The 27,245-nt window shown below is 39.7% G+C and overlaps 1 protein-coding gene across 1 annotated transcript in view; it reads right to left on the bottom strand.

The window, feature by feature from the left end:
* The window catches only part of LOC106960855 (inositol hexakisphosphate and diphosphoinositol-pentakisphosphate kinase 2-like), a 68,936-nt gene that overhangs the window by 33,596 nt on the left and 8,095 nt on the right, over positions 1-27,245 (bottom strand). Inside the window, exons 2-30 of the mRNA XM_015054208.1 lie at positions 26,235-26,694; positions 24,946-25,141; positions 24,116-24,206; positions 23,940-24,025; positions 22,898-23,052; positions 21,969-22,070; positions 20,813-20,974; positions 19,752-19,873; positions 19,568-19,669; positions 18,481-18,567; positions 18,331-18,406; positions 18,134-18,243; positions 16,822-16,907; positions 16,130-16,255; positions 15,720-15,841; positions 14,566-14,748; positions 12,181-12,322; positions 11,873-12,096; positions 11,074-11,201; positions 10,875-10,989; positions 10,674-10,781; positions 10,009-10,137; positions 9,792-9,932; positions 9,507-9,597; positions 7,197-7,322; positions 3,634-3,690; positions 2,241-2,297; positions 1,401-1,463; positions 1,069-1,161 (exon numbers count right to left, since the gene is read on the bottom strand). Coding sequence (XP_014909694.1) covers positions 1,069-1,161; positions 1,401-1,463; positions 2,241-2,297; positions 3,634-3,690; positions 7,197-7,322; positions 9,507-9,597; positions 9,792-9,932; positions 10,009-10,137; positions 10,674-10,781; positions 10,875-10,989; positions 11,074-11,201; positions 11,873-12,096; positions 12,181-12,322; positions 14,566-14,748; positions 15,720-15,841; positions 16,130-16,255; positions 16,822-16,907; positions 18,134-18,243; positions 18,331-18,406; positions 18,481-18,567; positions 19,568-19,669; positions 19,752-19,873; positions 20,813-20,974; positions 21,969-22,070; positions 22,898-23,052; positions 23,940-24,025; positions 24,116-24,206; positions 24,946-25,141; positions 26,235-26,372 — 3,418 coding nt within the window. The 5' untranslated portion in view covers positions 26,373-26,694. The remainder of the gene's footprint in view (positions 1-1,068; positions 1,162-1,400; positions 1,464-2,240; positions 2,298-3,633; positions 3,691-7,196; positions 7,323-9,506; positions 9,598-9,791; positions 9,933-10,008; positions 10,138-10,673; positions 10,782-10,874; positions 10,990-11,073; positions 11,202-11,872; positions 12,097-12,180; positions 12,323-14,565; positions 14,749-15,719; positions 15,842-16,129; positions 16,256-16,821; positions 16,908-18,133; positions 18,244-18,330; positions 18,407-18,480; positions 18,568-19,567; positions 19,670-19,751; positions 19,874-20,812; positions 20,975-21,968; positions 22,071-22,897; positions 23,053-23,939; positions 24,026-24,115; positions 24,207-24,945; positions 25,142-26,234; positions 26,695-27,245) is intronic.

Below are 27,245 nucleotides of genomic sequence, written 5' to 3'. Positions count from 1 at the left end.
TAAATATTGATATTATTGCATAAGAGTGAGGTCAAAAAATTGAGCTAAATGTGACAAGTTGAATTAAAGTTAATTTAAAATCACATTAAGTAAATCTGACATGAAAATCACTTTGTGGCTTCAACTGAAACCACCTGGCATCTTTCTCACCTGATTCCTCTGTTTTATCCTTTTCACTTTTCTCACTTTTCTTAGTCTCATCTTTTCCACTCTGTTCTATTAGTTAGAAAACAAAAATATAAGTGTATACATAACATCAACATTTAGCATTATTCTCAATAAATATTGATATTATTGCATAAAACTGAGTTTAAATCAAGCTAAAAGAATTAGCTAAATGTAACAAGTTGAATTAAAGTTTAATTTAAAATCACATTAAGGAAATCTCCAGAACTGATAATCACTTTGTGGCCTCACCTGATTCCTCTGTTTTATCCTTTTCACTTTTCTCACTTTTCTCACTTTTCTTAGTCTCATCTTTTCCACTCTGTTCTATTAGTTAGAAAACAAAAATATAAAGTAAAGTGTATACATGTATAAATCTATTCATAATAACATATAGCCCTACTCTCAATAAATATTGAGATAATTACATAAAACTGAGTTAAAATCAAGCTCAAATATTTAGCTGAGTCTGACAAGTTACATGAATAAAAGTTAATTTAAAATCACATTAAAGAAATCTGCTGAACTAATAATCACTTTGTTGTCTTAAACCACCTGGCATCTTTCTCACCTGATTCCTCTATTTTATCCCTCTCTCTTTTCTCTCTTTTCTCACGTTTCACATGTTTCTTGCCCTCCTCTTTTCCACTCTGTTCTATTAGTTAGAAAACAAAATATAAAATAAAGTGTAAATATACATAAATTCATGCACAATATCAAGATATAGCCCCTTTCTCAAAATATATTGACATTATTGCATAAGAATGAGTGAAAATCAAGTTAAAAAAATTTAACTAAATGTGACAAGTTGAATTAAAGTTAATTTAAAATCACTTTAAGGAAATCTCTTGACATGAAAATCACTTTGTGGCCTCAACTCAAACCATCTGGCATCTTTCTCACCTGATTCCTCTGTTTTATCCCTCTCACTTTTCTCTCTTTTGTCTCTTTTCTCACGTTTCTCACTTTTCTTGGCCACCTCTCTTTTACTGGCTTCTACTACTTACAAAACAAAAAATATTAAAATACAGTGTATTTATAAATCTATGATAATATCAATAAATAGAATTATCCTCAGCAAGTATTAAGACCATTACATAGGAATGAGTGAAAATCAAGCTCAGAAAATGGAGCTAAATGTGAGTTGAATAAAAATTTATTTAAAAATCACATTAAGAAAATCTCCTGAACTGATGATCACTTTGTGGTGTCAAATCACCTGGCAACTTTCTCACCTGATCCCTCTTTTTTATCCTTCTCACTTTTCTTGGCCACCTCTCTTTTACCGAGTTCTACAACTTAAAAAACCAAACAAAAACATATCAAAATAAAGTATGTACAGTGATCCCTCGTTTTTCGTGGGGGGTGCGTTCCAAAAGTAGCCCGCAATAAGCGAGATCCGCGAAGTAGAGTTACTTTTATTTTTTACGGTTATTACACAGCATAGTTAATTACTCCACATTAAAACCAAAGAACAAAACCTGTTTTCATGTGAGCGGATGTGTGTGTGCATCAATCGGGCCTTAATGTGATCCAGAGTCATGGCATTAAAGCGTCTCCTCCAACCTGCCCTGCAAGATTCACAGCTGGATCTACGGCAGAACGATGGATCTCGTCAAGCCTCCGGTCGGGTTTTACGCTGATTCTGGCCAGTTTTTTCCAGCAGGCATTCAAAATTTCAGTTTTCATCTCCTGAATGGCCAATCTGTATTACTTATATTTAAATACTGTAACGTTATTGGCACACAGGTGGAGAAGGAGCTGGGAGACTGTTTAGCCAATCAGGACGCAGAACACAATGCACTGTGAAAAAAACTGCACAAAAAAAATCCGCAAAGCAACGAGACCACGAAAGGCGACCTGCGTTATGGCGAGGGATCACTTTACATATAAATCTATGATATCAATAGACAAAATTATTCTCAGAAAATTTTGAGATGAATACATAAAATTGAAAATCAAGCTAAAAAAATTGAGCTGAGTGAGACAAGTTGCAAGAATTAAAGTTAATTTAAAATCACATTAAAGAAATCTCCTGACTTGATGTTCATTAAATCACCTGGCAGCTTTCTCACCTGAGTCATGTTTCTTTCCTCTCTCAGTCTTCCTGACCTGCTCTCTTCTCTTTTGTTCTATTACTCAAAAAACAAAAAAAATATTAAAATAAAGTCTATATATGATTCTCAGGGGTTACATTAACAGATTATTTTGCTTGTTCTGTTTTTAAATGACGGAAAAATCTGAAAGCCATTAGATAATCTGTTCTTTTGACAGATTATAATTTATGCCTGCACTGCTCTGTGCACATCTAATACATCTGACTCAGCAGTGATTCAGAAGTCTGCAAGCCCAAAGCTGTAGAAGTTAGCTCAGATATGTGTGAAAGAGACAAATGGCAGCTTTGATTCAAAATGGCCGACTTCCTGCTTGGTTTGGGACATGGCTCCAGGAGACTTTTTGGTTGGTCCTGCCATGATAAACATATGAAACAAATGCCATGATTGTCAGTCAAAGCATGGCTTTATAAACTTCTAGTACTGGACTGGATTAGGACCAATCGTAGTCAGTTTGGTGCAGCTCAGCTCATATCTGTGAAAGTCAGAGCCAAACGTATGGCAATGGCATAACCTCTGACTTCGCCACGCCCATGCCTTACAGCACAAACTCTTTGTGATTTAAAAAAAGTGAGACCACTTGTTATCCGTCTTCTGACACAAGATCATCCTGATTAGGTCAAGAGGGTCAGAGATGGAGCTTTCCAAAAAAAATAGACTTCCTGTTTTGAGGGGGTGTGGCTTTGATGATGTCAGCATATGACCACATATTGTTGTCGGTCATCCAACATGGATGCCTCATACCAAGTTTGGTGTAAATTAGTATTTCTATAAGAAAATTATAACGTTTTGTTTAATTTTGCCACTTGGCCACGCCCCCTTAGTGTGCTAAAAAACTCAACATTTTGATAACTTTTAATCCCCCATCACTAAACTGCATGCTGAGCAAAAATGAACCAGATAGCTTAAAATACCCCAGAGGAGTTCATTAAAGTTCGAGGTGTATAAATGTGAAAAATGGCAAAATTTGCCCTTTGACCCAAAATGGCCACCTCCCTGTACATTTTAGGACATACATCCAAGAGAGTTTTTTTCCTTATCTAGGAGGATCTACCTATGTATCAAGCTTCAGATTTCTGCTATGTACGGCTTGGCCTACCTCAGTTCAGCAACGACTCCATTAAAACCCTTAATGGGACAATTATGACAAAGAATTTTGCAAATTTTTGAAAATGTTTAAGCACCAAATCTGCGACCTCTGGCAGAAAAGAATAATAATAAGACAAGATCCATTCAATAAGATCCACCAGGCCTTTGCAGCATTTCGCTGCTCGGGCCTCATCACTCTCAATCAATATTGAGATGAGGACAAAGGAACGAATGAAAATGAAGCTCAACCTGGCAACTTTCTCACCTGCTCCCTGTTTCTTTCCCCTCTCAACTCTCCTGGCCTCATCTCTTCTACTTTGTTCTATTAGTTAAAAACAAAAAATATTAAAATACTGATTATCATGTATATAAATCTGCACAAAATATCAATATATAGCATTATTCTCAGTAAATACTGAGATATTTACATAGTAGTGAGTGAATGAAAATCAAGGCTAACCACAATAGATAAATGCCTTCTGTCATTTTCACAACATCAAATGGGACCCATATGCTGTTAGAATACTTTAAAGACTTTTAAAATTAAGTAGAACAGATGAAGATTCAAAATAACTGACATCTGAGACCTGATCAACCCACTGTGGACAATAAATTCACATTAGTTTGACTTGCACCTGAATTTGGACATTTCAGCTTGAAAAAAGCCACCAGATTTCCAAAGCTACCTGGTTGGATATCTGCACACACAAACACACGCACACCCGCACACAAACACACACACCCACGCACGCACGCCCACACACACACACACGCACGCATGCACACACGCACACACACGCACGCATGCACACACGCACACAAACACGCACACACGCACACATGCACACACGCACGCCCACACACACACGCACGCACGCACACACGCACACACACACACACGCACACACACACGCACGCACGCACGCACACACGCACGCACACACACACGCACGCACACACGCATGCACACGCACACACACGCACGCACACACGCAGGCACACACGCACACACACGCACGCACGCACACACACGCACGCACGCACGCACACACACGCATGCACTCACACACACACACACGCGCATGCACACGTACACACACGCACGCATGCACACGTACACACGCACGCACAAGTTAAATGGAAGGTCCCTAATCACAATCGATGCTTCTACAGCTGCGTTTCCATTAGAAAGGTGTGCAAAACTTTGTGTGCAAAACTTTGTCAATATTCCACTGGTGTCAAAAAAATATGATTTCGAAATCTAGCATTTTCATTAAATAAGAGACACAATTAAAATCACCTGTAAAAAATGTTGTTTATGCAATAAGACAATAAGAAACAGGCTGTATCCAACCACTTCCTGTCGTCTTCTTTGTTAATTCTGCGAATAGTAACTTCCGGTTGTTGATCATGTGGAAAAAAGTGTCTCCATTGCAATTGTGCAAAATACACTAGCTTGGATACTAAAAACCCATCTCAGTGCAAAAACATTTTTTTTAGATTAGTGTTTCCATTAAGCAAATTTATTTTCATAATCCCAATTTGAAGGTCAATGGAAACACAGCTCCTGCTGCAAAGTACGGAGGTATTCCTGAATCTGCTAAATATCAGTTGTGCCAAACTTTAACTCCTCCAGAAGGTTCAAAAAACAAAAACCTCAAATCATCCAAGTTATTTTCAATGCCATAGTCCCATCTAAACCAATATATTACATTTTCTCATCCTCACCAGTAAAAAGAGGGAAAAAGCTGCAGCGTTTGAATCTGAAGTCATGCAAATAAGCTTCCAAAGTGCATGCACAGTATGCAGAACAGAAGAAACAGGAACTTTGCTTTGATGACTGCTGGTTGTTTTTAAAAGTTTAACTCTCATGGTGGCATTAAATACAGTGTCTATAAAGAGTATTCACCTTTTTGAATGTTTTACCCTTCTACTGCTGTTAAAATCAATCATGACCAACAAGATTTCACTTTTCTGATAAAAAAGGTAAAAAAAAAATCATTTAATGTAGATTTCTACAAAATACCGACAGAGTGGCAATTAGAATCCACTGTTGAAGAAAACTCAGATTAGAGTTTGCCAAAAGGCACATGAGAAGACTCTGTGGTCAAGAGGAATAAAGTTATTTGGTCTGAAATCGAAATTGAGCTTTCTGGCCACCAGACAAGAGTGTGAAGCACTTGTCTGGTGGGGAAGTCTCTGAGCTGCAGAATCAAGGAGAATCCTGGAATACTGAGAACTACGGCTTCCAAGGACATTTATTTGAGGACATTTATTTTCCAGTTAAAGCTACACAGAGATGTTTTGAACACAGCAAAATGGATGTTATGGAATGGTCTAGTCAAAGCCCAGACTTGTCAGAGCTTAGTTGGAAGTTTAGCAGGAAGAATGGAGGAAAACTGGAGCATAAAGATGAGACCGACTGATCCACACAGACTTTATTATTTTTAATACATATTTTTACTTGTCATTATTTTGTAGTAATCAGATTTCACTTTGAGATTAAATGTGTTTTTTTTTTAATATTTTATTGATCAGGATTTTTTATGATCTATAAAAAAGGATAAAACATGTAAGGGTGTGAATACTTTTTGAAGACGTTGTAAACATTGTGCAGCTGTAATGTTCCTGCCATATCGCCCAGCCTGACTGCAGAGACCTGAGAGACAACATGAGGGTGAGATGACGAATGAAAGCTCACCGATGCAGCTTCATGCAGCTCCACCAGGATAAATAAATCAGCCTACGTTTTAATAAAAAAGTCTGGACTCATCTGTAAATATTACAGTGCAACTACAAGGAAAACGTCAAACCTATCAACCAGCCTCACATTTACTTTATCTGAAGGAGTGTGCATAAAACATGAGCACTGTCATAACTGTGGCTTCACCAGTCATGAGCATGAAGGAGTTTTCATGAATGTTACTCACTGTTGTCATGTTTGGTAAATAATCACATTTTAATTCACATTTTTACTGCAACTTAAAAGTGTCATTAATACCCGAGTGAAGGTGCCCCTCCCACCTTAATCTAACAAAATTAGTGTCAAATGTTTGTGCTGCCTTTGTGCAGCTTGAAGATGTTAAAGAAAGTTTAAAGGTCAAAAGGTTTGACATCAGTTTTGTTAGACTTTGCAACATGAGTTCGGGGAGTGGTTGACCTCTGATGACCTCTGGAAACGTTTTTATTAATACATTTAAAATGACAGCAGAACAAATGAAAATTTTTACTGCACAAATGTAGCACAAACACTTGACACCACTTTTATTAGATTTGGACAACGTGGGAGGCTGGTTGACCCTTTTGCCTAACATCTTCAAAGCAAAAGCAGCACAAAGGAACATTTTTGCTGCACAAACATTCGTCATTATTTTGTGTCATTATTACACTGAGGTGTCATTATTTCTGTTTGTGGCGCTATCATTTTTTGTTAGTCATTATTACCGAATGACAGGCTTCATGACAACATTCATGAAGACTCCTCCATGTTGATGACAGAGGTTATGTCACGTTTATGGAAATGTCAAGTCAGTCTTTTGCACACTCCATCCAATTTCTAACTCAGCCAGCGAGGGGGTAAAAAAAATTTAAAAAAAAGGTGAGGAGGGTAAAATGGTGACGAGAATGAAAACGAACTGACACCTTCTACCACAAAACAAAAAAATGAATGAAAGTGATGAACATGTATGGGAGTCCATCACACCTGGTGGATTCCTGCTCTAATGATGAACTGTGTGGCGTATTTTTGCAAGCCGGGGCTTGTGTGTCTGATCTACTGCTGGCCTCTGTGCAGGTTGGTGAGGAAGCGCGGCGGTCTCAGACACATACCGTCTTTGTAGGACAGACTGGCGGTGGAGTATTTTTTGCGGTGTGCACGTGCGTAGTCCTGCAGGTTAGGGGCGCTAGAGGAGCCACCGAGGACGGTGGTGCTGAAGAGTCCGGCGCACTGAGAGCCTGCGAGGGTTAGTGACCGGAACATAAACAAGCTGTTACTCAAACAGCTCACCAGCAAGAGAGAGACAGAGACAGAAACAAAGACTGGAGGTTTTTAAACTGTCTAACACGAATTTGGTCCTCATTAGATCTTCAAATGAAACAAATACAACAAAAGAACCTTAGATATTAATACAAAAACTTTCAGAACCATGGTATCTGCAGGTTTCAAGTCAAATTTAAGACCTTTTTATGCCACTTTGAATGAAATTAAAAAGAACCTATGGTGCAAAATTCACATTTTTGATGCCTATATTTCCATTTTGGTTTCCACTGCTTGTAAAAACTATACAAGCGCTAAAAAACAAAACAAACTCATCCAGACATTTCTTTAATAATAATTAAATGTTTTTTTTTTTTTTGGTGTCTGGAAAATGAGCCATCTCAAAAATCTTTCCTAATGCAACACCAGAAATCATCAGGCATTACCCCGTTACCTAGCAACCCCAGCCTGTTACCTAGCAACCCCAGCCTGTTACCCAACAACCCAGCAAAGCCCAGCCCGCCACCTAGCAACCCAAGCGGAGCACCTCCACATTTGGTCAGCTGGTTTTACCTACATTTGTCTCCAGAAAGCTTTGGCATATCAGAGAGGTTCATTCCCAGCAGCCCTGTTTAAGCTGCTTTAATCCAATTCCAGCCCGTTTGACTGCAAAGTCCGGTTCGGTTTGAGAGGATAAACTCTCTAAATCATTCCTTAAGGGTGCCATTTTTGCAAATGTGGCATTTTTCTGTAAATTTTTCTTAATTCCGCAATATTTTGTACAAAACCATCTCAGTGCTGCCCTCTATGGGTTGAGCGGTGGTAACTGCAGTTGAATTCTCCCATTGGCTCCAACAGTGTGGCTTGGTTGATGTCTGCATCTGATAGCCAGCCGTTTGGGTCACTCAGACTCGCCCCCTGGTGGTGACTCAGAAGAATAACGAGCATTTATCGAAAGCGTTTCTGATTTATTTGCAACGTGATCTTCTCACCTTGGATTCACTTCATTCTTAAACCTCTAAGGACTAGTTCAAGTTTTTATTTCCAAAACCTTCCCTTTGAAAAACCTTCAGTCTAAAAAATTACTATTATCTTTTCCCCTTATCATTTGAATGTGTCAGAATTAGCATCACCATGCAAACAGAGGGCAGAGAAGGAAAAAACTACAGTGGAAAGAGCCGGTGTGAAGGATGAAACGACCAAAACCTGAATATTTATCTGTGATGCTTCAGGCAGCTCAGACTGCAGCAGCAGAAAAGTTCTGATGGTTCTGACTAGAAAGAGACCGAAATGATCCACAGAAGTACAGATACACATGGAGAAATGATTTGGAAGAACTGTAAACTCAAACTGTGGCATTTCCTCCTGAAAAGACAAATCAAAGTTCTGAACAGGTGCGTCTCAATAAATTAGAGTACCGACGAAAAGTTCTGTTAGGTTGGTGCCAGCTCCTGGATGGAAACCCAAATCATTACGAACATAAAGCAACCTGGATTTTTATATTACAGCTTTTCCTTCCACTCAACTTTCTACTTATATTAAGGCTGGAGTCACTGAGCAAACAACTGAATAATTTGAAGAAATTAGCTGGACACGTTAGATCTCAATAACTAGAAGCTTTTTCCATAAAACAACTTTTTTCTTGTCATTTTTAGACGACCTTCTGGTAAAAGGCAGCATCAGTCGGGTAATAATACGACATTATTCTCATAATTAAACAAACGTACTCTTAGCATACTCATACAAAGCTTCATTAGCATTAACGTTTTGCAACTTACTGAAGTGAATTCTGCATTCATTTCAGTATTTAAACAAACATTTAAAGTATAACTATAATTAATCTATAAAATTAAATTACATTTTTGCTGAATTTTCAACTTTTTGTTAAGTTAATCTAATTTATTGAGATGTACCTGTTGATTTCAGGTTAAATCTGAACCACAGAGGAAGCAGTTTGAAGTTCTACTTTCTTCATTTTCTTCTTCTAAACTTGCAGTCAAAGTTCAAAGGTCATGTTATGGAAACACACAGCCTGCGCTACATGTTATTACATCTCCTCCAAACATAAACCATAATCTACAGGGAACCGGCTGATGATGTGTGCGGTTGCCGTAGCAACAAGGTGGATTTTTTTTGTTGTTGTTTTGTTTTTCTCCACCTACCTAAGCCGCTTTGTTTCATCTCTGGAGACTGACGTGAGATGGAGAAGAGACGGTAGCTGCCGGCTTTAGAGGAGGTGGATTCGGAGAGGACCTGGGGGTCAGAGGGCAGAGTGACGTAGTGGCATCAAAACCACAGAGGAAAAGCTGCAGCTGCACAAAATAAACCAATTTTGCTCAAAAGCAAATGAATGTGATGTGATTTTATGTTTACAGACTAAAGCATAAAACTAAACAGCCGTCAGAGCTAAAAATGGTGGTTCCACTCCTTCCTGGGCTCAGTCTCACCTCCATTGATCCGGTTTTGTGATTGCGAATGAGCGGCGACCGCCTCTGAATGGTGATCGGCTCCGACACGGGAACGGCGCGGTCCGTTTCGTCTCGCGACAGGTCATCCAGACTGCCGCGCTCCTCCTTTTTCTGCCCGTTCTGAGGAACACGACGGACACAGCTGGAGCCTGGATGTCCTCCACATCAGGACGTTTTTAGACTTCATGGTGTTTACCTGTCGCATCACCTCTGCTGAGGCGGGTCTGAAGCCGAATCCGTGCGGCGCGTGCTCGTCCTCATCCACGCCCTTAACGCCGGGGCTGAAGTGGAGCTCCACGTGGAACCGCTCCTCAGAGGAAATGTCCTTCAGGCAGACAACGTTTAAGACATTTAAGTTTTTAATCTGTTTGTTACAGACACACTGAATGTTATTGTTTACATCTGGAAATGTCACGCACGTGCACAACTCTGGAGGTCAAAAAGACGATTCTAACTGTTGCTGCTAACTTAACAAAATGAAGGTATCATTAGCTTAGTGCAGTGCATCACAGCAAAGGGAAAAACCGTTGAAGAAAAATTTAAAGCCACTCGTAACCTTCCCTTTTCCCGCTCTCCATCGGTTATGCTGCACGCAGATCCGTTGCCATAGCAACCGACTAACAACAAGTCCACTAGTGTATCCGGATTCAACACCAAGAAAAAACACACAAATATTTCCCACACAAAGACAAGGACATTCAGTCCTTTACAGTTTTCTGTTTTCAGGCTTGATGTTTATTAATAAGTGATCGCTGTGACAGATTAGCTGCCACTGCTATTAGCTAATCTAACACAGCAGTGGTTTATAAACTTATTTAAACTTCTACTGATGATCGGTCTCATAAAGCATCAGTAACTCACCTTGTTGTTGTCTTCGTAGAGCATGATGACAATCTGCGTCATGTAGTTGAGTTCGGAGACCTCGTTGAGGTAATCCATGGCGCGTTTCCACTGCTGGTCCTTCTCCTCCTGTCTCAGACACAAACGGAGAAAATATCACCCTGATCTTCACGTCTTTTCATAAAAACACTCCAGAACCTGCAGGAATCACTGTTTGCTTACGTCGAGCAGGCCTCCGTATCGGAAAATGCTGAGCAGGGAGTGGACATGGCTCTCACTGGTGAAATATAACCGAGTCCTGACGTGACGACCAGGTGACATAATGCCACGAGAATACCTGTAAACAGGAAGTACAAAAAAAACATGGCTACCTACATTTACTCTCTGTTGAACATCTGTTTTGCATTCAAATTTAACTTACAGAGGATGAAGCTTGTGAACAAACTCGTCTCCGTGCGTCCTCTGCAGGTCAAGCTGGATCTTCCTGACCAGAGGGAGGCAGTAAGCGTAAGCTATGTCCAGCTTCTCATCTCTATTTATGCCGTATTCCTGCAAAAACACACAAAAAATAAACTACTCAGGCGGTTCAATTCATTAACATTTCAGGACTTCGCATCCAGAATGTGATGGGTCATATTAGTAAATATTTACACTTCCCCACAGATTAAAAACATATCCAAACAAAAGAAAACCTAATTAAATATACAAATAACCAGTGGTGGGAACCGCTAGCTGAAACGTTAGCTGCACTAACCCTGAAGCACTTGATGATCATAAACTGATGTTTATGATTATAAACATCAGTTTATGATTATAAACATCAGTTTATGATCAGTTGATAAACAAACCTTCAACCACGATGTCAAAGTTTATTCAACCAAAACTTTACAAAACAAATTAGTGCTTTAGAATTGATTCAGAAAAAGTAATTTAAGGGAAGCTAAGAGCTCTAAATGTTTTCAAAGTTAGCAAAGATGTTAAACAAAGAATTAGCCCTGCTATTAGTGTGTTAGCATAAGTGCGCCCAACATTTTAAGTATTGTTAATCAAAAGCGTAAGAAACATAAGCATCTGAACACACTAGTAAAAATGTGTAAAAAATTTTTAAATAACATTTTGTCACAGTACTACAGCAGACCCCACCTATTTGCCGATGGCCTCATATATTACTAATTATTTAATAAGAAAAGCAGCTTTAGGCTCCTTCGTCGTCCTCCCACCTGTGGGATGACGATGTCGGCCAGCGCTCGCGACAGCCGGAACAGCTCCTGCGTGTCCCGCAGGCCGAGCGTGGCGTTGTGAATGACGTCGTACTTCACGCAGTCGTAGATGTCGGGGATCTTGCTGATGTCGTAGCGGCCGTTCTTCATGCGGAAATCCTTCTCCAGCTTGGACCAGCGCTGCAGCATCAGCTCCAGAGTCTCGCTGTGGTACAGCTGCAGGTCTGGAGGCAGAGGAGGAAAACATCCTGCTAGCTGGAGAAACGTAGCCGAACAGGTCAGGAAGGGTCAATTTCATGTTTCTGTACCGGCAGACTTCGGGTCCTCCATTCTGGTGCGGATCTGAGAGGTGAGGCTCTGAATGAGCGCGTAGACCTGATCACATGTGGCCACCGGGTTCTTCACCATTTTCATTGAATTCAGAAGAGAAGCAGCGCAAGTCGGGGCCAGCTGTAGCAAAACAAAACACAGAGCGGCGTCAGCAACGAGTAAACAAACAAAACAAAACATGTCGCTTCACTAAACAGACATGTTTGCCGGTTTTTAAAGCAACAGATGCTCGGGTCCAATTTCGTCCAAACGGCTTCTTTTTCTGTGACTCTCCAGAGTTTAATGTCATTTAGCTATAAGTATGAAAAAAATTAAACCCAAACTGAATTACAGACCTGGAAAGAAAGGATAGAAGTGCACAAGGAAGGAGGGAAACAAAGAGGGAATGAAGAGTAGGAAGGAAGCAAGGAAGGCAGGAAGGAGACAAAGGACGGATAAGAATGAAGCAAGGAAGGATAAGAAGGAAGGAAAAAGGAAAAGAAAGAAAGAAAGGATGGCAGGAAGGGTACAAAGAAAGAAAAAATAAAAACGTAGGAAGGAAAAATAATAAAGTAGGAAGGAAGAAAGAAATATAAAAAAGGATGAAAAGGAAACAATGAACAATAAAAAGGGACGAAAAGAAGGAGGGAAAAAGGAGGAGAAAGAAGGATGCAGGAAGAAAGTGAAGTTAAAAGGAAGGAAGAATAAAAGAGGAGTTTAGCTTGAAGAGACAGTTTGATAAATCTGACAATCAGAAAGACGAAGATCAAAAATAAAAATTAACTGAATTTCTCCTCTGTGGGAAAAAAAGGCTCTTTCTGTCTCCATCTTCATTAAGTCATTTTAACTTATATTTTATAATAATGATTAGAAAACAGATTACATTCCTAAAAAAATTTAATTCACAATTTAAAAATTTAATGGATGAAATTTTTTCTAATCTTCCCTCCAACTTTCTGGGGCTCCTCTAGCGCCCCCTGGCGGCCACCGCTTAGAAAAAAAAACAATCAGCACAACTAATACAAATCTTTAACTTTAGCCATAAAATAAACTTAGTTTATATTTTTTAGTTTTTTTTTTCATGCAGGTAGATGATGTAAATGTCTGGGTTTTTATGTTTTCTTTAGATTTTGATCTCGTTCAGCCTGCTTCATTCATGTCGACCGTATCGGACAGTTTCTGCTCTGAAAGCATCTGTTTTCTGGAGGTGGTTGTTCTTCATGGCTACTTTTCACACTCTGACCATTTCCCTGTTGAAAAGTTTCTGCTTCGGTTTAACCGTCATGTTTGTGGGAGTCGTGGTGAGTTAAAAATAACGAGCTGAGGTGGAGCAGCTGTCACGGTTTTGCTTTGAAACATGGGAGCAAAATGTTTTCTTTAAGCAGCAAACCACAGAAACCGCCTCAGTCAGGGCTGGAAACTTTAAAGCATTTATTAGTAAGGATGTACAACACGGCATAAAACTTGTATCACATTTTCTATTGTGATGAGTAGCAGTAATGATAAACATCACAATATGTCTTTATAGAAACAAAAAAAATTAATCATACTAATTGAGTTGAATGTATATATTTATATATGTTCAAACTTATTTTAGGTCATTTAAATGAAAGTTAAATAAATAAAAGAAATATGTATCTCTACATGGAAACACAATAGCTTTACTGTAACGGGTGTTGAGTCCTGCTTTCCTTCCCAGAGTCGTGGCTGGAACCTGTAGTCGGCTTTAGAAGCACATGCTTCGTTTTAAAGTGGTGAAACAAAACCATTTTCTTGAGAAATCTGATTTTTTTTTTCGCGTGGATGTTCACATTTCCACTTGCAACTTGTATGTGATCTCCTGTGTGAACTGCAGAAGACCTGAACGTGTCCTGCATGCGCAGGAGATGGCGAAGCAACATCACACAGAGAGAGATCATGCTCAGCGTTTTGCCAACCGCCATGAAGAAGAGGAGGAAGAAGAAGAGGAAGAGGAGGAAGAGGAAGAGGAAGAAGAAGAAGCGCTCAGTGTTTGCGGAAGTAAACATGGATGCTAATGACAGGAGCCAGCTCATTAACGACTTAATCTTCATCATAGTGCGCTACGATTGTTGCTTTTCTTCCCGCTTGCGCTTATCAGGACTCAGAATAGTGACGTTTGTCGAGTATCGATGACGTTCAGGTCGGATGAATAGCGACCTGGCCGTACAGACACAGGTCTAATTTAAAAAGATCAGATACATGTCGTTTATCCAGGTGGACTGGGTCGCATTTGGAAAAATCCGATCTGTGTTGTTCAGACTGGCCTGATGCAGGTCGCTTTAAGGCAAAGGAGCCAGCGTGAACGCAGCCTGTCGCGGGTTCCTACTTGTTAGTGTGATGAAATATGTTGTCGGACTCGTTACCCGGTCGTAGTCCTCGTCGTTGAACTCGCGGTCCCGCTGCAGGATCTCGTGCAGCCGGGCCTTGACGCGGTGCTGGCAGCTGCTCAGCGAGTCGCTGTCGCTGTCCAGCAGCCCGTTCATGTTGGCGCTCTTCACCATCTGCACCAGGATGGGCGTCAGCTCCCCCTCCAGAGCCAGCAGGCCCTGCTCACACACACACACGCACACACACACCAAATCTGTCTATTTCTGACAATGTTTCTAAAATGAGTGGAAAACATCTTTCTGGACTGGATCTCTGAACCTGTCCAGCTTAAACTGTTTGGGATCTGCAAAACTTCATTCTGCTTCTAAAAAATACAAATGAAACATTTAAATGGTGCCACATGCTAAACACAAATGCTTGAAGTTGGACCCACACTCTTCTCCGGCCAACTCCCGAAACAGGAATGATCAATGATTCTGTGTTTTTCAGAGCATTTCTCTACATTTGGTGGAGGAAATTTCAGGTTCACTAAGGCAGCAGATTTGGGAAAAATAAAAATCAAAATTCTGACTTTAAATTCAGAATCCTAACTTTCTTTCTCTAAATTTTGACTTTTTCTCAGGATTGTGATTTTAATCCTCTGAAAGTCAGAATTCTGAGATTAATCTCAAAATATATATTTTTTCTTTCATTGGCCCTAATTCTCTTCCGTAGAACTGATTGAAATGAGAAAACAAATAAAACTCAAATCAATTATATTTAACAATACAGAAGTAGAAAAAAATCAAAAAGACTTTACAAAGGGAACCGACTCATATGAACACGACTTGTTTTGTGTTCCTAAGGAAAATTAGTCAGGAGGATTTAATTAAAACCAGAAAAGTTCTGGAAATCTGCAGATCTTGACGCGGTGCTGGAACATCAAGATCTGCAGATTAATATCAATCCTGCTTCCAATCGTCTGGAAACCAGAAGGAGCTGTGAAATCTGAGTGAACATTTAGCTTTAGATGGATCTCAGGCACCAACTGAACAACTAGAGGTTAAAACGTTAAATTCAATTTGTAAAATGGTGGAAACTCAAATATTTTTCCAGACCCAGAAAAACACACAGTAAATAAAACCTGATAATTTTCCGCTTATTGCTGGTTCATCATTAACGTGATCATTTGCTGAATATCACAGAATACCTTTGCGAAGGAAGCCGCCGTCATCTGCACCCGGCCTTCGTCTGACGCGTAGATCTTCAGGTCGTGTCTGTAGGTGCTGTGTAACCGTAGCAACCCGCAGCCCGGAAATCCAGCATAGTCTCCTACATCAAACCAGCAAAAATGGCGTCAACAAACATGGATGCTGCTTTCTAAACACAATGAGCCATTTCACATTTTGTTTCTTCAGGGGATTTTATTGGGAACTTCTGTGATGAACCAACAGAAAACAAAGAGGTGGAAAGAAATCCCAGTGAAATAAAAATCTGAGTGGTGTGGCAACCAAAACAAACATCTGCAGGCCTGCTGGAGTAAGCGATTAATCAATCAATCGTACGACAGATCAAAGGGAGCTTGATAAATTCTATTCTGATGATTTTAGTAATTCTCACCTTGACCTCCAGGGTACATGCAGCGAAAGGCTCTGCCCAGCTCCTCCGCCTGCACCCGGCCAGCAGGAGTCAGCTCTCCTCCCCACTTCAGCACCAGCAGCAGGGACTGGCCTTCCTTACGCGTGTCTGAAATGGATCGAACCAGGAAAATTAAAAACCAATATGAACATAAACCTTAAAGCTGCAGGATGTAACTTTTATTTAAAAAATGTTTATTTGTTAAAACTGTCACCATGCTGTGCCAGTTTAATATGAGACAGATCACCTGTGAAAAAACAAAATCTCCTTCACCTCCACCATGAGCTATGGTTGCAGTCAACATCCAATCAGAGTCAGGAGGCGGGTCTTAGTGCTGTCAATCAACCTTGTGAACATGCTACCAACTGGGCTAACGATGGAGAAACAACTCACCACTACAGGCATACTGTTATCCACCATAATCCATGGCTATTCTAACTAGCCTTAGCATTCACGGACATGATTGACAGCGCTAAGACCCGCCTCCTGGCTCTGATTGGTTGTTTCTGGTTAGCACTGGGACAAGGCGGAGAAGCTCGATTTGTTCACAGATCATCTGTCTCATACAATTCTGTCACGACATGGTGACAGTTTCACCAAATATGTAAAATCATATTCCTTATAAAAGTAGCAAACTGCAGGTTTAAATAAATGAACAAATAAAATGTGTGAACCTTCGTCTTCACTGGAGGTTTTCGGCTGCCCATGGGGCAAGTAAGTCAGCTGCACTTTCCTGTTGATCCCAGAGAAGTGACCGTACCTTTAGAACCAGAAAAAGATCAAAAAATAAAATTACTTCCAAAGTTTCTCAAGCAGTTTTGATTTTACAATCATAGCTAATCAACATTAAAACTGTAAGTCAGACCAGTAAAAATTATTTTAAGTGCAGAAATGTTAAAACTGTAACTTTTGAGTCTCTGTTTCCACCAGTAGTGGTCAACCTGCTGGTGTCATCTCTGTCGTTTGTGGCTTATGCACCTTTTTCTACTGCAGATTTTCCTTCCGCTTTCCTTTAACATACCATATTTTCTGAACTATAAATCTCAGGTTTTTTTCATAATTTGGCTGGTTTATGCATATGTTTTCTTCTTTATAAGCTTCGTTTTGACAATAAATATTTGGCAATCAGTTAATGTTTTGCCGTGTCTGGAAACAAGCCATTTAATTTCCCTTTTGAGATAAATAAAGTATTTTTAAATTGAGTTCATTGTTATGTCACATTCCAGGGTCGCTGCGCCGTTACCTAGCAACCCTAGCTGAGCAAAGCTCTGTTACCTAGCAACCAAAGCGGAATCCAGCAGGATTGGCCAGCTTTTGTCTTTGACTCACCATCCAGAAACCACTTGCTGCATTCCTGTTGGTTGTGTAGGAGGCTCTACTAATGCTTTTCAAAGATGTACGGTTGTATAATTACGCATCTGCTTGAAGCCATTTTCAGGTGCGAGTGTAAACGTTGAGGTGGGGGAAGTGGCCAGCAGCAAATTATTTGGATTTAAAGTGACAAGATGCCCTAAAACAGCTAAAAAACTGATTATCTAAGGATGATTTTGTTGAAAAAAATTGAATGAACATGTTTTGTATAGGCCATATATCTATTCTAACCTGTTGAAGGAAGTGTAATAAGTAATTTTTACATCACGTCGTGTACCGTCTGTAACTGAACTCACTGCAGGCTTATCAGAACTGCAGCCTTGTAAAGACGGATTGGTTTCAATCACAACAGAAAGTCCAGAGCTTTCTGATGAATCGCTGCTATGACCTCATAGGTCTGCTTCCACTCTTTTCTCAGCAGACGTTTATTTTATAAACAGTGAGAAAACTGAGAAACGAGCTTTTAAGGAAGTTGGAGGAGAACAAAAACGTCCAACAAAAGCTAATTTATCACAGGCTGCGGCCATGCTTGTGCTTTTAATAACCCGGTAAGAAGTTGCCATTTTCAGGAGCTTCCAGGGAAATGAGGTCAATCATCAGACTTTCTTCACCTACATTTCTAAAACGGTCTTCAGCTGCTCCAGTTTGGACTTCTTCTCTTCGATCTCGCAGTCGTTGCGCTGCCCCAGTTCAATCAGCAGCTGCCGGGTGATGTCCAGCACCTCCTGTGAGACGGTCAGAGGGAGAAAGCGTCAGAGGAGCGGCCAGCGCTGACATTTCTGCTCCTCAGACGTCAGGATCGACTGTTTCACCTGCAGCTGTTTCGGCCTTTTGAGTTTCAACTTCCCGGTTTTGTATCCTTCGTATTTTTCAAACAGATCAAAGAACCTGAAGGGAAACAAATGAACGGTTGGTCTTCCAATGTGGGGTTTAGTAATCGGGCTGCAGAGGGAAGAACTCACATGGGGTTGCGAACTTCCATCTTCATCTTCTGTTTGGGCGTTCTGTCTCCATGACGGATGACGGCGATGACACTGCGCAGCTCCATCCTGGCCAGTTCAGAGTAAATTAATGAGAACATTTAAGCCACAGAAGCTACGTTTCCATTGGTGCAAAACCTTTTTCAAAAATACACAATTTCCCAATTTTGGTGTTCCCCTTAAATAAAAGACACGAATAAACTTGTTCACATGATAAGTGATTAAAAATTATGGTGCCAACGAATGCGAACATTATAATGCCGGCGATCATCATAAATAATCTATGAAGACATATTATGGCCACTGTACATAGAAAACAAAACTCTGGAATTTTTAGAATAAACTAAGAAATTTCTAAAAAAAAAAAAAAAGAAAAAAAAATTAATAATAATAATAATAATAAAACAAAACAAGAAAAAAAAACGCAGGAATTTCCTGAATCCAAAAATCTAAAATTTGCAAAATATTTTTCTGGAAAGTTTCAAGTGAAAAATTTTCAACTTTACGAGCTCAGAAAATTTCAGATATTGATCTAGAAAGTTTAACACATCTTAAAATTTCTGAGATTTTTTCTTGTGAATTTTCAACTTTTGGATCTCAGAAATGTTCATGTTTTTTCTATAAAATTTCTGAGATCAATTTCAAAATTCCTGAACCTTTTGGGAGAATTTTTCTCTCCTCTCTACTATGCAGCTGTAGCTGTCAGACGAGACGTCAGCGTCCTCTTCAGGCGTTGGGACGACACGCCTTTTATATTTGGGAGAAGTTACTTTTGTTTGCAGCCTTTTGGGAACATTTTAGTATGCAATTCTTTTTTAATCTTTACAGCCACGGATTCAACACTTTCCAATGAGAAACTCAACTTTGATGAGCTTTGCGATGCTGTCAGGCCTCTGATGTACAAGGAGGCCAGTGCCAACAAATAAGCTGCTGGAAAACAAATATTTTGCTTTTTCAAAACCGACATGTTTCCATTAAGGAAATGTATTTTTGTAATTCCAATTTGCACAGTTTTAAGACCAAAGGAAACGTAGCTAGTGATGAGGTGAGCCCATTAACTGGATCTTACATGGTTCCTGAAGTGGTGGGAACAATCGGGATGTCCTCTGCCTCCGTTGGGATCGACCAGGGAATCTGGAACTGAGGCGCCAGCTCTCGCATCACGATGTTCCTGAGACATTTCATCAACACCAACAGCTCAAACAAACTCTCAGAAACGTTGAAAAAGGCAGGTGAGAAAGAAAAGCCGGTACCCGAGGATCTTGGCGCAGTCGTCGTAGTATTTCATCGAGTTCTTGACGAAGCTGAAGCCGTTCACGTCACAAACGTAGGAGTGTCCGTTGGCTCGGAGCAGGTCGAAGCCGCACACCGTTTGCTGCGGTGGAAGAACAGGAGTAAACACAGACTAGGGCTGAAACTAATGATTATCTTAGTAATCAATGATTTTGATGATTAGTTGATTAATCAGATGGGAAACAAAATAAGCAAACTGCAGAGTTTTCATTTAACCATTGGAGTTTTTCTGTACAATATTAAAAATATATTAAGAAAATACAAATAAACAAATTAATTCATTTTTTAAACATCAAAATAAATGTCCTATTGTTAAAATCCAATAACAGCATTCCTTTAGTGTACGCTCAATTATCTGTAGGAAAGGATTCATTTACAGACAAAGGTTTGTTTAATCTTAAATCCAAGATGTATACGTATTTGTACAGTTCTGGCTTAATTACTGCTCTGACTGTGTTGTTCTTTCAGTAAATGGCATTTTTTTGAGTCTATACTCCAGTAAACGATTAATCGATAACTAAATTTGTTGACACTTATTTCAAGAATTGATTAATCACGAGTAACGCGATTAATCATTTCGTCCTTAACATTTAGGAACATATTTACAAAGGTTTTATGTCTAATATGCAAAATATATATATTATTTGTACAGTTTTGGTTTTAATTTGCTCTGATGACGCAGTTCTTTCAATACAATTTTTAGAGCTTTTATACTCCAGTTAATAATTAGTTGATTATTAAATTAGTTGACAACTGTTTCAAGAATCAATTAATCACAAGTAATGCGATTAATTGTTGCATCCCTAACATATGCAAAACATATTTACAGACAAAAGCATTGTTTTTTTATCTTAAATGCAAAATGCATGAATGTTCAACAGCTTTAGCTTAATTACTGTTCTGATTATGTTGTTCTACTAAATTAGTTGGTAATCATTTCAAGAATTGATTAATCACAATAAACCATTTCAGCACCAACACAGATATGACGGAGTAAACACCCTGGTGGTGGCTGGAGTACCTTGAACGCCAAGCAGACTTTCCGGGCCACCAGTTTCTCCATGGCCGACAGCATGACGGGGTATCGGACCTCCTTCCCCTCGCTGTCGCGCTCCACCTTCCCGTCCAGCGCAGGAGACTTCCGGGCCTCGGCGTGGGCGTAGTCCGGCCCGACGGTGTACACCTGCAGTCCGACACAAACCAGCAGTTCTGTTACATCAGAGCTCCAAGTCTCAACCAGTAAACTTAGACCCGTTTGTCTGCTGCAAAACTCATGAAAATCAAATGTTTACATGTGCAGAAGCAGAGGTTCTGTTGTGAGTTTGAGAGTAGTTGATATGTTACTGGCAGGTGGCAACAGGGCCTACGATTAGAAATCCTCAAGTCCCACCATGTGAATACATAAAAACATTACAAATTAGCTGTAATCTGTGATTCAAACACAAATGTGAAGAGAAATCTAAGCGCAAAACCAATTAATAACTGAATGCAAAAGATAAGAGAGAGATTTGTTTTTCTTACAGAATTTAAACCAGGTGAAGTTAAAACGACCGCTTATGAAGTTCTGAGAAAGAACTTTCTACATATGCATACATATTTTTGTGTAGTCTGTATACGAGACCCTATGTCTCGTATTCCTGTTAACAATTACTAAATTAGTTGATGAATATTTCAATAGTCAATTAATCATGATTAATTGCTTCAGCCCTAGTTTCCACCTTAGCTCGCTATTGCTGATGCGAGGAGCGGCCATATTGGATCTCAAAGTCCATGTCTGAAAAATTCTCAGACTTCCAGAGTGGGAAGTTCGACGTCCAAACTGAATAATCCATTAAATTATTAAAAACTTTTAATTCATCTGATTTTTCTGGATCAGATGAGTAAATGCAAACTTCTGGCCTGGACTGCAGAAGTCTGGTTATTCACAGAGAGAAACATGTCGGCCATTATCATGACGTTCCATGTGAAACACGTGCTGCAGAGCCAGCCTCTGCTCTGCTGCAGCTCCACTCCTGACAGCTTCCTTGGACTGGCTCCATTTTACTCATTTTAAGGCCTTTTGTTTGTTTCTAAATGATTAAATGGACTGGGTGTGAGTGTGAGTAATCTATGTTTATATGACATGAAAACACGATAACTGTACCAAGCTGAGGTATCTCAGCGTGTTCTGCCCAAACCTTGACATCCGTGCCGTCAGTTGGCATGAACTCTTCATAAATGTAGGAGCCGGTCTTCCTCACGCTGCTCTCTGGAGAGTAGACGCTGCTCCGGCTCCCGATCTGCACAGAGCAGAGACCAACTTAGGTTCTTCTTCTTCTCTTTTCACACAACTTCTTTTAGAAACTGAGACGCAGGTTTAACTAAAATGTAAAAACTTGCATTAATTTGTAAAAAACAAAAAAATAAAGCTGAAAGCTACAATTGCAGCCAGGGTCCAGATGATGACAAAAAAAAAAACATAACATAAAAGCGTTAAGTGTGCTCTTATTTTGAAATATTTTGAATTTCCTGACTGGAAAATGTGTGGAAATAAAGTCTAAGATAGAGAGAAGAAACTTTTTCTGACTCCTGATCAGCTTGTTGCATTTTTAAGAGTCTGTTTTCTTTAATCTCTCCTCATTGTTGGACGCATTTCAATTAAAGGAACTTTTTTTTGTACAGTTTGGCTCAGTTACTGATCTGAATACGTCTTTTTTTTTTTTTACTTTTTTTTACGAAATGGGCTTTTTTGACTCTGTCACTAACCAATTAATCACAAAAAAAATCTAAATATTTCAGCTCTAAATTTTTATTCCTCTTCTTCTATATAATTTATTTATTTTATTTATTTTTAAAATGTATTTAAAATATACGTTTAAAATAACTATATATTTAGTTACTGATTATAAGATATTAGTAAAGCTAAATATTTTACATAGTTTAAAATTTTATTTAATTAATTCAAAAATATAAAAGAATAATAAAAACAATAAAAGGTAGTTAATTCTTGATCTTGAAAACACTTAATTAAAAGTCACACAGGAACCCTGTGTATGATAAGGAAATGTGAATGTTTGGTCGGACTAATCTGAATCACTGAACGAGTCAGGAGTGTGGAGGTCACGACCTTTCTGAAGAGTCTCTGGCTGCCGCCGCCTGCTGTCGTGGGGTAGTAGATGTAGACGTTGTGGTCCTCAGCACAAACAGGCTTCTCCACAAAAGGTTTCTGGAAGATTTCCCCGTTCACCTCCACATGGTCCTCCCCTTCCACCAGGTTACACTCTGAACACACACACGCGCACACACACACACACACACACACACACACACACACACACACACACATTGGGCTGGACGATATGGCTGAAAAACTTTTCACGATTAGGCCCATCACAAAAACAAATGTTGCTGGACGATGAATTGTCCCAGAAGTTATTGTGATAAATGATAATATTGTTGTTTTGAGACCGTTTTCAAGTAATATAATGGTAATAACATAATAATGTAAAAACACTCGGAACTGGAAGACATTTTAATTATCCAAAATAAGCAAACAAAATTAATTATAAAGTCTCTCTAAACAAAATTGTCCTTTAAAAAAAGTGGCTGGATGAGGACAAAGCAGAAGACTGAAGACTTTGTTTTCCAATTTTCAGTAGAAACAGAAAAAGAAAATCTACTTTTATTTTTATTTTCATGAGCCACTATAGGGAAACCTGTGCAAGCTATGCAGCAGGTTGTCGCTAGGCAACCAAAGTTGGGGCGGGGAACTTTAAACCCCCTTATCCAACAAGTTGTTGCTAGGTAACCAAAGAGTCAGTGAGTTAGTTGATTCCAACAACCTAGCTTACGTAGCAGTGAGAGAATATTCTATAGGTGTTAGCTATCGTGATCAATATAGTTATTGATTTATTGTGAAGCCGAAGACACACAGGAAACGTCGACCCTGCGGCGTTCACTGCTGAGGCCTGAGAAGAAGCTCTCCTAAACACGTAAAACATCTGATCCGAGTGCCAGAACCTTTATGTCACAGAACCTAATGAGGGAAACTCTTCCCTGCAGAACATCCAGCACTATATTTATCCCATAGCTGCCACAGAACCAGAACCCGGCTGAATAAATGAAGCCTGATACAATAAGTTCAGAGCACAGAGGAACATGAGGCTGACCTTCTGGTTTATCTGGGTCGCGGTTCAGCACAGCATAGCGTGGCAGCTCGATCCCCTCCTCCTGCAGGATCCGATACACTTCTCTCCTGGAAAACACAAAAAAAACCCTGATGATAAATAAAAGACATCAATAGATGTTTAATTTGTTGGAGACTGGAAGGGTGAGGTGGATGCACCTGTCCTGAATATAGTACTGCATGTTCAGGTCGTTGATGAGTAGAGGGCTCCTCAGAGTGGCGTAGCTCACCGCCTTGTCCAGAGGGAATCCTACGAAAAGAAAGACACTTTTAAACCTTTAATATGGGGAAACTTATCGATTAAAGCTGCAGTATAACTTATGTAAAAAAATATATTCTTTTACGTATTTGCAGAAACTGTTAGTATGGTATGAGACCGATAATCTATGAAAAAATTTAGCTCCTCTGCATCTGCTAACTAGAAACAACCAATCAGAGTGAGGAGGCAGGTCTTAGTCAATCACCATCTTGTGTGGCGCTGCTTGTTCCCTCTCCACTCCGCCCTTGCTACAGCTTTCCCCATCAGCAGATCTTATGTTAATGCTAAGCTGAATAAAGCGCTATTAAAATGAAAACTTAACTTAATGAACTTGTCAATGTTTATATTTCTAACAGGAGCTGCATAGAGTGAATGTTTCATCCCACGTCAGATTCTGTTTGGATTGTTTCTCTTTTACGTTCCAATATGGCCGCCACCTTCATTCAAATGCCTCCTTTAAGGATGACCAGCAGCTCCCTCTGCTGGACAACAACCACACTACAACACTAACAGGAGGACTACACGGACGTTATTAGTTAATCGACTGGAATTAATTTCAAATTGATAGTTAATCATAAGTTGATTAATTGCTTGCGTCCAAAGGGGAAACAGAAGCATTCAGAAAAATGTCAGCAGAAAATGATTGGAAAGACACTGCAGATTAAATATGCATGATTTGCATGTCGGCCATTTTGTCAGTGTGCATGCACTGTGGTGGGAGGGGAGGCACCTTTGGAGTGGAAGGAGATGAGGCAGTCACACAGCGGCCATTTGTCCACAGGCTCGTTGAGGATGGTGTCCTCTGGGAAGATGACCACGGTGATGTACTCGAACCGGCACAGCCTCTCCAGAATCTGGGTCATTGGCTTGGACTTGGACTTCTTCATCATGCAGCAGATGCCCACCACGATCTGTCGCTCCGGGGGCTGAACGGGACGGAAACAGATCAATCGGACAAATCACTCAGAACTTAGAGGCCTCAGCTTTCAAAGTATTATTATTGCAGTAGCATATTGTTCTCAAAATAAAAATAATTAGAAATATCAAACCTGCAAATAGAAGACATTTATTCAGTGCAGAAAACAATAAAAAGCAGTGACCCATTTTCAGTTTTCTGGCAGAAGCAATGACATTATTCAGTTAACAGGCTTCCAGAAGAAAAACAGATATGAGGCTTTTCCGCATGATCGTCTTTTGTTTTACGCTGCAGCCACCTCCTAGTCGGGCGTCTGCAGCTGAAAATAAAATCCAAATCTCCTCCAGCCCAAGCATACGGTTCTAGTTAAATCCCTGAAATAAGTTTTGAACTTTTTTCAGTTTCACAGTCTTTGAACAAAATTCATAGCCTTTTACAGCGTCTTTAAACGGAGCTAAACCTGGAGCCATGAAGTAAAAGAATAATAATAATAATCTGAAACTGGGGGAAAAAAATAAAAAATATGAAAAAAAATTACTGAAGAAAAACCTCAAAATTTTCTTTTTAGATTAATTTTCTTTAGGCTCAAGATGTTTTGTTTTTTTCCAAACCTTTCTGCAAGACACAGGAGCTTGTTTTAAGTCAACAATTTCTTTATATTGATGAATAATTGCTCGTTCCACTGGCAGATTATTTCATTTATAACAAGAAACTTTTTCCATATTATAAGTGAAATAACCTCCAAATGAACTAGTAATTTTTCATAAATATAAAGAAATGATTTACGAAAATAATAATCTATGTCTTGCAGAAAATTTACTTTTAAGTTAGTTTTGTCTCATTTCAACTGTATGGAGATATTTGCACCAGAGACTAGAAAAGAAAACTTTTTAGGATTAGGTGTTTTTGGTGCCCATTGCAGCACTTAGGCTGCATAATTACTGACCTCATTAGTATCTACTTACATTTATTAGCATGTGTGAATTTTATGAATTCAGTTTTGAGTCTGTACCTTGAAATTGCCCCTTGGGGACAAATAAAGCAAACTGAATGTCGTGATTTTAAATACAGAAAACACTAATAATCAGAAGCAAGATGCTCACCGTGTCTTCGTCGTCCTCATACAGGTCCATGTCTGTCCTCATGCTGTCCTCCTGCACCTCGCTCTCATCGTCCTCGCAGCCCACGAAGAATCTGGGAGCGCCACACTGGCTCTCGCCCGGGCTGTTGGGCTCTGACATCACAGTCTCCCGCAGCTGCCCTTAGCATCCCACCGCGCCATCAGACACCAGCAAACGGCCGGAGCGGGCCACCGATGGGAGGGCCCGAGGCCTGCGGCGAGGGACGAGGACCCCGCTGCTCGGACTGCACAGCAGAGGCAGGTCAAGGTGGCGAGACAGAAAGGACGGGACTAAAGGAAGAGAGAGGCTGCAGCGTTGCCCCGTCTTTTATTTTCTAGTATTGGTTCAGCTGATTGTGATTCTGTTTGGCTGAATATTCAGCAACAAGCTCCACTTATGCGATTGTAGTTCTTTCCTCCATTTGCAGAAACAATGGGCAGTCCTGCATTAACGCCAAACACAATGAAAAACATTATCAATACAATCAAACATGTTTTTCTTACTGTGGTAACCAAGCCAGTCGCAATTAGGCCTGTCACGATAACAAATTTTACTGGACGATTAATTGTCTAAAAAAATTATTGCGATAAACGCAATCAAGACCTTTTGACACTGATTTAATGGAAATGACTAATAATGCAGCGATTTCCTGCCATGGATAGATGCACTTAATTTTAAAAAGAACATATAACACTGGAACTGATAAAGTAAATCAGTTCCAGTGTTAATGAATTAACAAAAAACGTACTTGAATGAAAAAACTAAACATGAAGCCAAAGTGGAAATAAATACGGCATTCAACCAAAAGAGTGCAGATTATGAAGTCTGTATACTGTATTGCCCTTCAGTAATCAGTAGATTTAAATAGAGAAGACGGACACATCCGACTACCTGATGCAGTAGTTCACACTACACAATGTTTTCCCGCTATTTTCCCCTTACGATAATCTTAGATCGTTGGCTGATCTAAGATTGTCGCTGCTGATTTTGTAA

This window comes from Poecilia latipinna, unplaced genomic scaffold, assembly GCF_001443285.1.
Source record: "Poecilia latipinna isolate Pla-1442-1.1 unplaced genomic scaffold, P_latipinna-1.0 Scaffold1237, whole genome shotgun sequence".
Taxonomy (NCBI): Eukaryota; Metazoa; Chordata; class Actinopteri; order Cyprinodontiformes; family Poeciliidae; genus Poecilia; species Poecilia latipinna.
This window is presented reverse-complemented; position numbering and strand designations above follow the sequence as displayed.